The 12,968-nt window shown below is 39.7% G+C and overlaps 1 protein-coding gene across 3 annotated transcripts in view; it reads right to left on the reverse strand.

Moving 5' to 3' along the window:
• Positions 1–1,480: 1,480 nt before the first annotated feature.
• EFR3B (EFR3 homolog B) overlaps positions 1,481–12,968 on the reverse strand; it is a 150,044-nt gene continuing 138,556 nt past the window's right edge. For all 3 annotated transcript variants that reach the window (XM_074209962.1, XM_074209963.1, XM_074209961.1), the window contains 3 exons: positions 11,668–11,774; positions 8,997–9,046; positions 1,481–8,199 (listed from right to left, as the gene is read on the reverse strand). In XM_074209962.1, the coding sequence (XP_074066063.1) occupies positions 8,094–8,199; positions 8,997–9,046; positions 11,668–11,774 (263 nt within the window). In that variant the 3' untranslated portion in view covers positions 1,481–8,093. The remainder of the gene's footprint in view (positions 8,200–8,996; positions 9,047–11,667; positions 11,775–12,968) is intronic.

A 12,968-nucleotide genomic window follows, 5' to 3' on the forward strand; every position in this document is an offset into this window, starting at 1 on the left:
TCTAGTTCTGAAACTATAATCTACTATTTCATGGTTTCAACCTTTTTCTTTTTCTGCAAAATGAGTCTCTTAGACTGGTTGGCTGTAGTATATTAAGGCTCCTTCTAAATTTATAATTTTAGGATTCTTCTCTGAAGTCCAATAATGGCACTTAATGTGTTCCACAATCTGTTTCTTAATAATATAGCATTTGGTATGCATACATAATCACACATGTATATGTATATATATATATATGTATATGTATATATGTATATATGTATATACTTGTTCATTTAGCTAGCTAGACAAAAGCTCCCTGAGGTCAAGGACTAAGTCCTATGCCTTTCTCTATTCCCATAGTGTATCAACAGAGGGGGAAGGGACTGAGATGTGTTGTCTGATCCAGGGCATTAACATATCAAGGATCTCTAATTTTGTCAGAGTGGGTACTCCCTTGACTGTGCAGATCCCAACTGACCGTACCTTGGTCAAAACAAGATTTATCAGCTTTAAGTCAATCTGGCAATAATTCTCTCTGGAGTTAGATGGGATGGTGTTTTGGATAATAGTCTCTCCACTGGCCATTATCTGACTGCTTTCCATTCTAGTAGAGAACCTGCCTGAGTTTATACTCATTTCATAGTTTTCAAGACTCCTAGGATACTAGGGTACCACTCCCTCTGCTTCCCCCATCCCCAAAGGCACAATGACTTGAGCTGAAGTAAAGATAAAGGCAAATAAACATTTCTATAGATACTCTTTAGTAAGTGCCCACATGCACAAGAATACAGACATGCCCAAAGAAGACATCCTTGAGGAAATTCATTCACATAGATACTAATAACTTGTGTAAACACACCTTCAATTCTAGAGTGAGGAGACAGTACAATTAATCCTCAGAGGAATATGTGAAGCTCTTTTGGAGCAGCCCTTACATTGCACTTAGGCATGCAACAATTAAACATTAAATTTCCACTATGTATCAGCCACTGTGCCAGGGAGATCGAGAAACAAAGACAAGAGAGAAATTATTCCTGTCTGCCCTCAAGGAGCTTCTATTACTGACTTTCATGGATATTCTTCAGAAAAAAAAGGAATCTTCACTGTGATATTTAGATATGAAAGATTTGGAAAGTAGTCTAGTTCCTTATGAATAAGATTAAACTTCTTCCTTGTCTAGGAGGGGGCAGTTTGGTAGCGCCCAGTTTTGACATCTGGAAGACCCAAGTTTAAATCCAGTCTCAGACACTATCTTTATGACTCTTGGTCACAATCTCTGCCTGCCTCAGATTTTTCAACTGTGAAATGTGGATAATAATATTATATACCTCTCAGGGTTGTGACAAGCATATAAATAACATTCGTAAAGTATTTAGTAGAGGGTAAGCATATAAGAAATGCTTGTTTCTTTCCTGTTCTAGGATGGATTAAATGTAATCCTGCAAACAAAGAACCTTGAGGTTGGAGGGCCTTCAGGGTCGTTTACTCTCAGAATCCAGCTCAGTCCCAGACTTCCATTCCAACAAACAATCCTTTTCCACCTACCTCCAGTACCAAGGCAAAGAGAGGGAAGTCTTATGGGGGTGTCAAAATGTCAACAGGAAAACCACTGGTATTTCCAGACCCAAGTGCACATCTTAAACAACCATTTACTTTTTAAGAAACCAAGCAGACAGCATTATGGAGACAACATTAACATTTATTTGAAAAGGGCATCATAAAGACATATTGGAAAATTTTGACAAACATTCCCCTAAGAATTACCTTCTTAAATTTCATCCCTCCACAATCACCTCCTCCTCCTCCCCCAAATTCACTACCTTTTTCTTGGCCCACAAATGAAGCCAATAGGCTTCAATGAATCTTAAATACAGAAGTTAACACAGGCATTAATTCTGCACCCACATATATAAATAAATCTATCCGCTATTATATACATGTATTTGAAACTATGTGGCACTTATGCACCCCCACTTGTCCCCACCCACCCATGGCCACAAAGGTCTAGATATGACACATACACACATACACATACACACAAACACATTGTAATCTGAGGACAGAAACATTTACAGGTTTTCCAGCTAGGAATGCCTCTTGTCCCCTTCAGCTAATTAAGTGCTTTTCAGAAATCTAGAGGAGATGGGAGGAGGGGATTTCCCTCATCCTCAGATCTCCCAGAAAAAGAAATGAACTCAGTCAGCTTCTTTGGTCCTCAGGTAAAGAGAAATACTCCAGGTCCACCTTCGTTTCAGCAAGATACTCTTCTATAGTCCATTCAAGCAATCAATCAATAGGCATTTTTAAGGGACCCATCATGAGCCAAACAAAAGAGGAGTACACTGTAGTGGCTAAAGAGTTGGACTCAAAGCCAGAAAGACCTGGGTTCCAGTCCCGCTTTTGACATACATGACTGAGCAACCCTGGGCCAGTCATAGCCTCTTTTTTCTCTGGGCAGTTCACTAAAGTCAACTGCAGAGAAACTGTTGACTGCACAGGTAGGTCCCTCTACTACAAGTTCCCTAAACCAACCTAATCACAGGTTCAGATAGCATGTCAAAAACTATTGGCATAGTAGAAATAGCTCCTGCCTTCAAAGAGTTTACCTTCTAGTTAAGTACTGTTCAATCTTCTCTCCTCACAGCATATTTGGGCCTGGATTAGACTTGAAGCAAATGGTTCATTTTTATTTTGAAAGTTGCTGGGGTAGGGGGAAGACAAGTGACCTTAAATTGCTTGTACCTTCCAGGGCAATTTAGGCATCTTGTTATCCTGGAGCAGCCCAGGAAAACCATGGGATCTGTGCTGGGCTCAGTTAATGGGAGTTCAGTCATAATTCAGTGTAATAGAGAGGATTTATCCATCAAGGACAATATATGATTTGGATTTGACAGGATCACAACTCAAGATACCTTAGAGAATTTCAGATATCTTGATCCTTGTACTAGTTTAGTCTTCAGGAAGTTTCAGGTCTTAAAATTCCATTGTACATCTGGATTCTAGGCAGCTATCTAAGAATATAAATTATAGCAGTTGCTGAGTCATATTTCAGTTTCAGATTCTTTGTGACCTTAATTGGGATGTTTTTGGCAAAACTACCAGAGTAACTGACATTTCCTTCTCCAGGTCATTTTACAAGATGGGAAAACTGAAGCAAACAGGGATAAATAAATTGTCCAGGGTCACACAGTGTCTTAGGATGGATTTGAACTCAAGATGAGGCTTCCTGACTTCAGGGCTGCCACTCTATATACTATACTGCCTGGAGTTAGCAGTTTTAACCCTTTCTTGCTGCCTGGCTTCATTTGATCCATTTTGGTATTACTAATCTCTCAAATGGGAAGAGGAAGAAGGGAGTATAACCATAGGACCCTGAGGTTCCTACTTGGAGGAAAACTTGTACATTTAAGTGGTTCATCTTAGTTAAGAGAAGTTGAGGGTTTCCTATATATTCATATCTAATTAAGTCATATCAGGAAACCTCTTAGCTGCACCCAACTCAGCAGTTGTCTCAAAGCAGAAACTCATTTTCTGTCCACTAAGAGTATAATGGGGTCTCTGAGCTTGGTCAGGTGGACTATAGGTTGCTTTGAGAGTAAAGTCTTTTTTGCTTTGTTATCTCCAGCAACTAGCACTAGACCTCATTTGTAGCAATTGCCTAATAAATATTTGCTGGATAGGACTGAAGAATAATTTGACTGCCTCTTCCCAGGAGAAGGGAAAGGTCTCATCACATGAACAGAGAGAGAAAAAGGGGACTGGCAAGGAATGGAAGTAATTTCCCCCCTCATTCTTGGGGTCAATGCTGGGGCCAGAATATAATGGCATGAAACCATTATAAGTAATGTTGACTTCTCCAATGTTTTGTTGACTTGGAGGCAGGATTTTTACAGATTCCTATGATTAAGAGCTAGAAGAAATCTCAGATTCTGTTTCCTCACTTGTAACATGAGGCCTCTGGGCTAGTTTATCTTTAAAGTCCCTTTCAGCTCTTAACTGTAGGATCCTGCAATTTAATCCAGTGCTTTCATTTTACAGATGAAGAAACCGAGTCCCAGAGAGAAGCATGTTGCTCCTAGTCACATAAATGACTTAGCAGAGCCAAGATCCACCTCTAGCTCTTTGAGTCAAAATGCAATGCTAATTTTTGTTAGGACAATTTGGTCTTCCTTCCTTGATTAAATTAGGTAACAGACATGGTTCAACTCAAATCCCAGGAAAAGTCAGAAGTAGCTTCTTTAGAGAAAATAAAAGTACAGAAAAGCTTTCTCTGATTTCTTTTTGGATGGAGCTTAGAATTGATGCATTCTGTTAGGGGTGTTAAATCCAAAGTCCTAATCAGGTTAAAGTGTAATTGGAAAATATTTAACAAAATACAACTTCAGCAGAACAAAGATAATGTTGAAATGTGTTTTTTTCCTAAGTCAACATGCAGTCCCCCAGGGATCCTTATGTATGGATTAGAGGCCTGGTTTCTGTTTGACCCCACTGATCTAAAATCATATATCTAGATATACTTTGATTTTCCCCCCTAACAATAGAAAGGAATAGTGATAAAGTCAGCTGACATCTTCTAGGGCAGGGCTGTCCAACCTTACTTTTAAAAGTTTTTATTAAAACAATAGACAATATATTTTGATTTGCCCTTTTAGGGAGAACTCATTTACTAAAGCATCAAGTAAACACACAGCAGCCACATAAAATCACCCCACAGGTTTTGGACAGCCCTGATCTAGGGAATTACACTCATTTGTAGGCTCTTTAGAAAGATGCCAAAGAAATATTAGATAAGTCTGAGCCTCAGTATCCTAATCTGTGAAACAGAAGAGAGGAGATTAAGAAGGTGGAGGCTGGACCAAATAACCCATAAACTCCCTTCTGAGACTAAATCTTACGAACCCACCTATCAGTGCCACAAATATAAGAAATATTGCTAGACATGGGAAAAAGGATAACTAAAGTAATAAATTGAGGGTCTTCTTTTAAAGCTAAATTTGGGATTAAGAGACAAAGTGCTAAAAATAATACTCAAGAACTAGTATGGGAAGACTAGTTTGGCCCTCATGATTCTTATCTTGTCTTTAGTTTCCTCTAATAAACCGTGTGCCATGGTATTCATTCGAAGTTTAAGCGGCTATTTTAATAAGAAATATTTTATTATATGAAATGAAGAGAAATTTCATGCTTATAAGTCTGGATGTCCTCCATTTGGGATCTCAGGGAACACATGCAATCTAAAATTGCACTAAGTGAGGCAGAGTGCAGAACCAGAAGAGAGTAATTCTGCCTTCATCAGAGGACACTCTTCTGGCTGAAGTGTTTTGTTTAGTTTTGATTGATATCTTGGGAAGCACATAGATAATCTAGAGGAAGGTGGCCAAGGTAGTGACTGGTCTTGAAATCATGCCTCAGGAGGATTGAGTGAAAGAACCAAAATGGCTTGGCATAGGAAAGGTTTGGTGAAGATCATTTTCTAAAGGTATTTGAAGGTCTCTTATGTGAAAGAAGGATCAGACACATTTTGCTTGACCACAGAGGACAGAATGAGAAACAGTGAGCTGGAGATGATCAATTGAGGCTTGATGGAGTGAAAAATTTCCTCAGAGTTAGCTGTATCCAAAATTGGAAGGGATTGCCTTAAGCACTAATGGGTTTCTTTTATTCAAAGACTCTAAGTAAAGGCTATTGACTAGTTATGTTATAAGGGATATCCTTTTTCTGATAAGGATCACACAATCTGGTCTCTGAGGGCCCTTCCAACTCTAAAAATGTAATTTACATCACCTGGCATTCATATAGTGCAACAACAGATTGAGTTGAAGGTGGGCTGTATTCCCCTCCCCCAATATATTTTAGGCTTGCATAAAACTTTAGAATAGCCTAGGAGTGCTATCTTTCATTGTACAACTCAACTATACATTTTTTTAGAAAGGGAACTTGTTTTAGATCCTATATTTTCAGGTATTTTATATTTAGACCAATAGGATTAAGTACTGAAATTATAAAAGCAAAGCCCTGAGGTGATGAGGTGACAAAATTATGATAATTGGGTTCAAATTTCCATTTTCTTTCCCAAGGAACTCACTTAAGATGGGAGAAAATATATTTGGATCAAATTTTCTCTTGCCTAGGACAAGAATTTCCCTTCCTTTCTCTTCTCTCTTTCTCTTCCCCTCCCCCCCATTGAAAGAGACAAACCACTAACCAACCATAATTCACTCACATCCTCAGGTGAGTTTAGGGATCGAGTTTAGAGGATTGGAGAAGGATGGAAAGGTTATTTTAAAAGGGTTATTTAGTAGATGTGCCTAAAGGTATCTGCCATCTGGGGTTCTAGATAAACCATGGTACATGACTGTGGTTGGCCTTTGGGAGAATCAATAAGAATAGAATGGGGCACAGAAAGGGCAATAAAGACAAACTTCTCTCTCTACTTTCCTATACTGCTTAGGGTCATATGTGTCTTACTTTGATTGGACTTTTGCAACAACTTATCATTATGGGTTTATAAAATTGAGTACTCTTCATGGTACAGGGTAGTTGAAGGAGCTTCTGTTGCACTGCCTGGAGTCCAGAGGTATCACCTCATTTGGAGACACACATACACTTTTCTTATCCCCCCCCCACATACACAGACTTGCATACTGCACTCCCAAGGACCACTCATTCCTTGGTGGATAAATCTAATATACTTAGTACTAGTGAATAACCCCTGTTGTAGGAATGACAGTCCCAAGGACTCTTTTCCCAGGGCAGAACAAATAACTTTCCCTATGAGGGAATGATTGAGGGCAGGGTACTGGAGCATCCTGCTATCCCCTGCTTTTTTTTGGAGTGTCTATAAATCTTGAGCCACCTCTCAAGCCTAGAATCTCTAACGATAGACCTATGCCCCACAGGAAATAAAACCAATGAGACATCATAACCCAGTGTCTCAGGCAGGAGAAAGACGGTATGAGAGCCAAGAGGGACCACAAGCAGTAGTGGAGCCAGGCAGAGATTGCTTTTCTACCTCTGCCTACTGTGGGAGAGGATCACTGGGGAGTATTCTCTGGTCTAACTTCTCATGATGCAGGACTCTCAGGATGCAATGTATTTGCCTCCCAAGGCAAAAGCTGACCATGTTCCTTCTCCCCAATCCCACAATCTTGCTAGATTTTATTTCCCTTTAATCATTTATTTCCCTTAATTTCACTTTAGTTTCCCATAATGTCTTTAAACCCTGAGTCCAAGGGTCCTGTGCCATTTGAGAGGAGATCAGCCCAGGCCAACTCTTATGGGTGAACAAGAGAAGAAAAAATTGCTGGTATCAATTAATTGGTGAGCACTGGCATTCCTAGAAAGGAAGTCAGATTCTGGTCTAAGACTAAGCTGCCATGGTTCCACCTCTGTTTGCCCCCAAAGTCCTAAGGCACCCCATTCCCTTCTTCTCCCTAATCCCTGGGCCCAACTGTGCAATGACTTTAAACATCAGGCAGAAGGGGACTTCAGTCTGTTAATCAGTGAGGATGAAACTACAGATGCCTCATCCCTTCTGAAGCAGCTGTTAGATGGGGATCCACATTTCCACTTGGTAGTTGGGAAATTCCCAGAGAAAGATTCCACCCTTTCCTTTTTCTAGGAGATGCTACCTAAGAGGTCTGATGCCTCCCTCGTTCTAATTTTCTATTCAACCCTAGGTGTTAAATTGGGCTCAAAAGCCATTGAGATCTCTTGGTAGAGCCCTTCCTGTGAAATATGGAGAGCCTGTCCTTGGATGGTTTATAGGCTCTGTCAAGGGGAAAAAAACTTCCTCCAACTCATCAACCAAAGGCTCAAGGCTCTCTTATCCTTATGGGGAGAGAACCCCCCCCATCTCTCTTCATAAAGGACCCCAGATGACACAGAAGGCAAGGCAAAGTGGGCAGGGTAGACTCCCACTGGCATAGAGGGCCTGAAAGAGAGTATGGTGAAGCTGGGATGATGGAGTAGGAGGAAGAGAAGGGTTGGTGCCCATTATTTGGAAGTTATATTTTTCCCCTGAAATCTCAAGTTGGATTCCATGTGGTAGAGGATGAGAGTGAGGATCACCTCCCCTACACCCATCCTCCACAGTTTCTGACTCTTGGTACTCAGTATACACACAGATCAGGGAACTTCATCTCATAGACAGGGATGGAATGGTTCTGTGGCTGGCCGTAGGCTGCTGTGATGGTACCAGATGGGCTTGGTGGAGGTCTAAAGACAGCAAAAAGAAATTGAAGGGAAAAGTTATTAAGGGTTGGAAACAGGCTAAGCTAGAATCAATCTTCACCTAGGATAAATGTGGTAGAAGGTTAAACCTTCCTGATATAAATTCAACTGAAGTCTATAATCAGAGAAAGGACTTGGGATCTAGGGGAAAGCAAACTAATGCCTAGAGTTTGGCTTTAAATTCTGCCTCTGGCGCTTATCTGTGCAGCTATGGGCAAGAATAACCTGCTACTTTCTGTCCTTGGGCTCAGTTTCCTCATCTATAAAATAAGTAGATTGGACTATTTGGGCCCTGAGGCCTCTTCTAATTCCAGCTCTATGACCCTATGACCTCAAGAGCAATTATACTTTTATGGGGGTTTTTTGGTTTTTTTTTTTTTTCCTTTAGGTTTTTGCAAGGCAAATGGGGTTAAGTGGCTTGGCCAAGGCCACACAGCTAGGTAATATTAAGTGTCTGAGACCGGATTTGAACTCAGGTACTCCTGACTCCAGGGCTGGTGCTCTATCCACTGCACCACCTAGCTGCCCCTCTTTTATGTTTTTTTAATTTTTTTTTAACTTAAGGCCAAATTCTATGAGGCTATAATTATAGATCCTGAAACCATATCTTAAATCATTGTATCTTTCTTTCCCAATAGGCAATCAGCAGAGATTAAAATCCCTGATTCTAGATCATGAAAAGGATTAAGTTCTAGACCTTGTTGGGGGCTCCAAGAACAGAAGCAACAATGATGATCCTATGAAAGATCAGAGAGCAAACTCCTCTGCACAAGACCACTTACCGGATGGTGATTTCAAAGATCTGGTTGAGTTTGCTCTGCAGCAGGGATGCCTGTAAATTAAAGAGATGGAAGGAAGGTGAGCTTGAGGACCATGACTAAATCTTTTCAGCGTGGTCAGCTTAGGGATAAGAGGATCAAGAAGGGGACATAATGTTATTTTGATCTTGGATCTTGGCTGTACTAGCTGTGATGAATGATAAACCCTGAGAAACAATTTCTGAGTAATTAATTATCAATTTATTAATTAGGCTAGCTAATTATCAGTAGTTTCTCTTGAAACTTATCTTTTGATAAGCAAAGACAAAAGACATGGAAAGCCTGAAAGTTTTAAATAATCCTTGAGAGAAGATTCCCTTGACAACTAAAAATCAACTCTGATCAGTGGACATTTTTTGAGGAGGTGATTTAGAAGTCTTCAACTTCTCCTTCTGAGAATGTGACTTGATCATGAGATTTAGTCAACTTCAGCAATCTGGACAGGGGAATTCTCCTGCATGCAGATCATTCTAATAGAGGAGTAATAAGGGAAGAGTCTCATTTCCTTGGAACTAGAACTTGACTAGACTAGACTAGCTTCTGTTTATACTCTAAACAGAGGTAAGGTGTCTTCTAGTTGGGTGGGTTCAGCCCAAGAACCAAGAACATGTTTCCTGAGGTTTAGGGTTATGTCAATCAGTCATGTCCTTCAGGAGATGAATCTCAATGAAGAAACAGAGGAGAAAGAGAGCCTGGCTTCTCATTTAATAACTGGCAAATAATATAATAGAAACACTGATTTCTCTCATAGCCTATAAGAGGTAGCAATCTGCTTGGGCACTAGTCTGCATGAGGACATGGGAAAGGCATACCAGAGAGCTCTTTGGTAAGAGCCAACTAGAGAGAAGCAGCATGCTGTAGAAGATGGGGGGGCTGACCTCAAAATCAGAAAAACTTAAGCTTAAGTCTTGCTTTGACACATATTGGCTGTATGAATCTGTACAAGTCTCAGGACACTCAGGCAATTCTCTATGACCATAATTTGTGATAGCTGTTGTCCTTTGTAATCAAAGAGGATCATTCTATCATATATATGATGACATGATTTGCATATATAATTGTAGTGAGGGGAGTGTTATGAAAACATCCTTCTTACTGTCTTTTCCAGAACTATTTCACCCTTTAATCTGAATTTGATAGAAAACAGGTCTTCTGGTGCCATCTGGATGTTATATGTATTTAATTTCCTCCCATTTCAGTGAGGCACCTCGGTGTTCCAGCAACAACAAAATGCCTGTATGGGATTTTCTGGAGACAAATTGGTGACAACATGGTATATCCAAGCCTGTATCTTAAAGATCTAATAGTCAGTATGGCCTTTCTTCTCAGGTCTGCAACCATACTGAAACCCAAAGACTTTGCAGCGAAGTTCTTTATATGCATTGGTAGAGGGGATTTCCTCCTTGCAAGATAGCTATACCAATGAAAACAGAGGTTCTGACCTAAAAAATTCTTTTAAGGGAGACAATTTGGTCATTCAAAGGCAACAACATGGAATCATTGGCCAAGAGAAAGAAGAATGGAGTCAATGCAATTTAACATTTATAAAATGCCTACTATGTACCAGGTATTATGCTAGGTAATGGAGGATCTATAGAGAATGAATGAAATAGTTCCTGCCCTCAAAGAGTTTACATTCTTGGAACTGACTGATCTCTTACCATCTTTTTGCCTCATTTCCTCTCTGTTTCAGGAAAATACCAATCCTCTGCCTCCCAGGAAAAGGATGAAATAAATTAGGATAATATGGGGCTAAGAGAATATTGGATGAAAAGGGGGGAATTAGAAATACAAGATATTTTGCATTTAATGCCTATCATTTTGGTCCATATCAACTCATAAAGGTCATTTACAGTGGCATGAAGGGCTTTGGGGGAGAGGGTACTTGTAACCATTGAAATCAGGAACGGATGAAGTGATGATATGTAGGTTATTATTGTTAAAATAAACTACCTTCTCTCTTTTCCCCTCTGAAATGCCTTTCCATTACTCCTTTCTCTTAAAAAAAACTCTTCTGTATGTTTACTCACCAAATCACTTTTTTTCTCCTTCAAATCCTCCACACACAACCCCTCCCACTTCATGATTTCTATTTCTAGAGGCTAGAAAACTAGTCTTAATTCCTAGATATTCCAGGTACACTCAGCCTTGCCAGTCAACATGGAACTTGGCACTTTCAATCATTTGTCTCCTGGAAGTGTCCATATTATTTCACCATGACTGCCTTCTTGAGAAGAAGCTATTGGAGTCAAGAGCCTCTCTGCATTATGCCTTCATATCCAAATGAACTAACCCAGAAGATTGAACAATGATGGGCTTTCTTAGTATTTTGAGGGAGTGGTCCTTAAATCAAGTACTCCAAAAGAGTTGATATTCCATTATTGAGATTCTTTCTTTTAACAATGGAGAATTCAAGTTATCCATACCTGCCTAGGGTCATAAATATATAATACTTGGCAAGTAAGTAGTGTTTTTTGCTCCTACATGTCTAATCAGATTCTTTACTTGACAGAGACCAAATGACGAGTTATGAATGCCAGAAACAATACTAGTGTTAATCCATTCTTAGTGGGTCAGCCTGTATTCCTATAGTTAAGTACTGATCCTTGCTAGCTCTAAGGGCTTCAACACTCACTCGGGCTCCACAATGTGCAGCAATCTCCTCAAAAGGTGCCTTCTGGAACTTCTCAACCACCTGTCGTCGCCGTTCGCGCTCTTGCTCCTCCACTGCCACACTATCTACTGAAGTATAGAAAGCTTAAGTTAGTACTTTGGTAATGTTCATACCTTGGTAACTCTTCATAAATTCAAATCTGGCTTCAAACAATTTTTGTGACTTAGTGACCTTGGGCAAGTCACTTAACACTATTTGCCTCAGTTTCCTCTTCTGTAAAATGAGTTGGAAAAGGAAATAGCAAATCACCCCAATATATCTTTGCCAAGAAAACCTCAAATGGGGTTAGGAAGAGTTGAACATTACAGAAAAACAACTGAACATGGCCAAGTGATTCATGATTTAGTATCATGGAGTAGAAAGAACACTGAACTTGAAATCAGAGAACAAGAATTCCCAATCCTGACTTTGTCATCAATGAGCTGTATCATTTTGGGTGTCATTGCTTCAGTTCACTTTCTTCCTCTCTAAAATGGGAACATTATATGATACCTGACCTATGAACTTTAAATTGTTGCAATTCTCAAATGGAAAAATGTGTAAAATTTATAAATAATTAAGTTTTACAAAAAAAGTAAAAGTACTTTTATTATTATCCAGAAAATTCTGAGGATGGAAAGTAGGGAAATACCCAGAGAGGTCCTACTTCAAATCACAATATGAGGATGCCTGAAGAAAAAAGTAAAGGCAGAAGGAAAGGCTCTGAAAAGAAAGAGGATAGAGAAAGGTTGGGAGAACAGAACTTGAGTCTTCATTCTACACTAACACACTGTATGATCTTAAGCAAATTTCATGAACTCTCTGGTCCTCAGTTTCCTCATGTATAAAGTGAAGGGATGGAATAGGTCATCCCTTCCAACTCAAAATTTCTATTATTTTATGGTTTTATTATAGGATTAATGGCACCTACTTCCCAGTTCTGCCCAATGCTTACCAGGTTTCCGAGAACTACAATGGAAACCCACTCACCATAACTTCTGGTACAGTGTGCACTAGATACTCCCTCATATACAAATATAGATCTGTATGCCTAAGCCTAGACCCATTGAGTGTGAATTTTGCTATCTAGGTTGATAGAGCACACAAATGGATCTTTGGATGCAGAAACATTTGAATTTCACAATCTGTCTTGATGGAATGCTGCCACTGACAATTCCTGTCTAGTATCTCCCTCTCCTGACCTCAAATTTGACCTTCACATATCACATGTGTTACACTGTGCACCACTCAGATGGTCATTTCACTCCCAAGAGTGAAAATAC

The sequence above is a fragment of the Macrotis lagotis genome, chromosome 1 (assembly GCF_037893015.1).
Source record: "Macrotis lagotis isolate mMagLag1 chromosome 1, bilby.v1.9.chrom.fasta, whole genome shotgun sequence".
Lineage (NCBI taxonomy): Eukaryota > Metazoa > Chordata > Mammalia > Peramelemorphia > Peramelidae > Macrotis > Macrotis lagotis.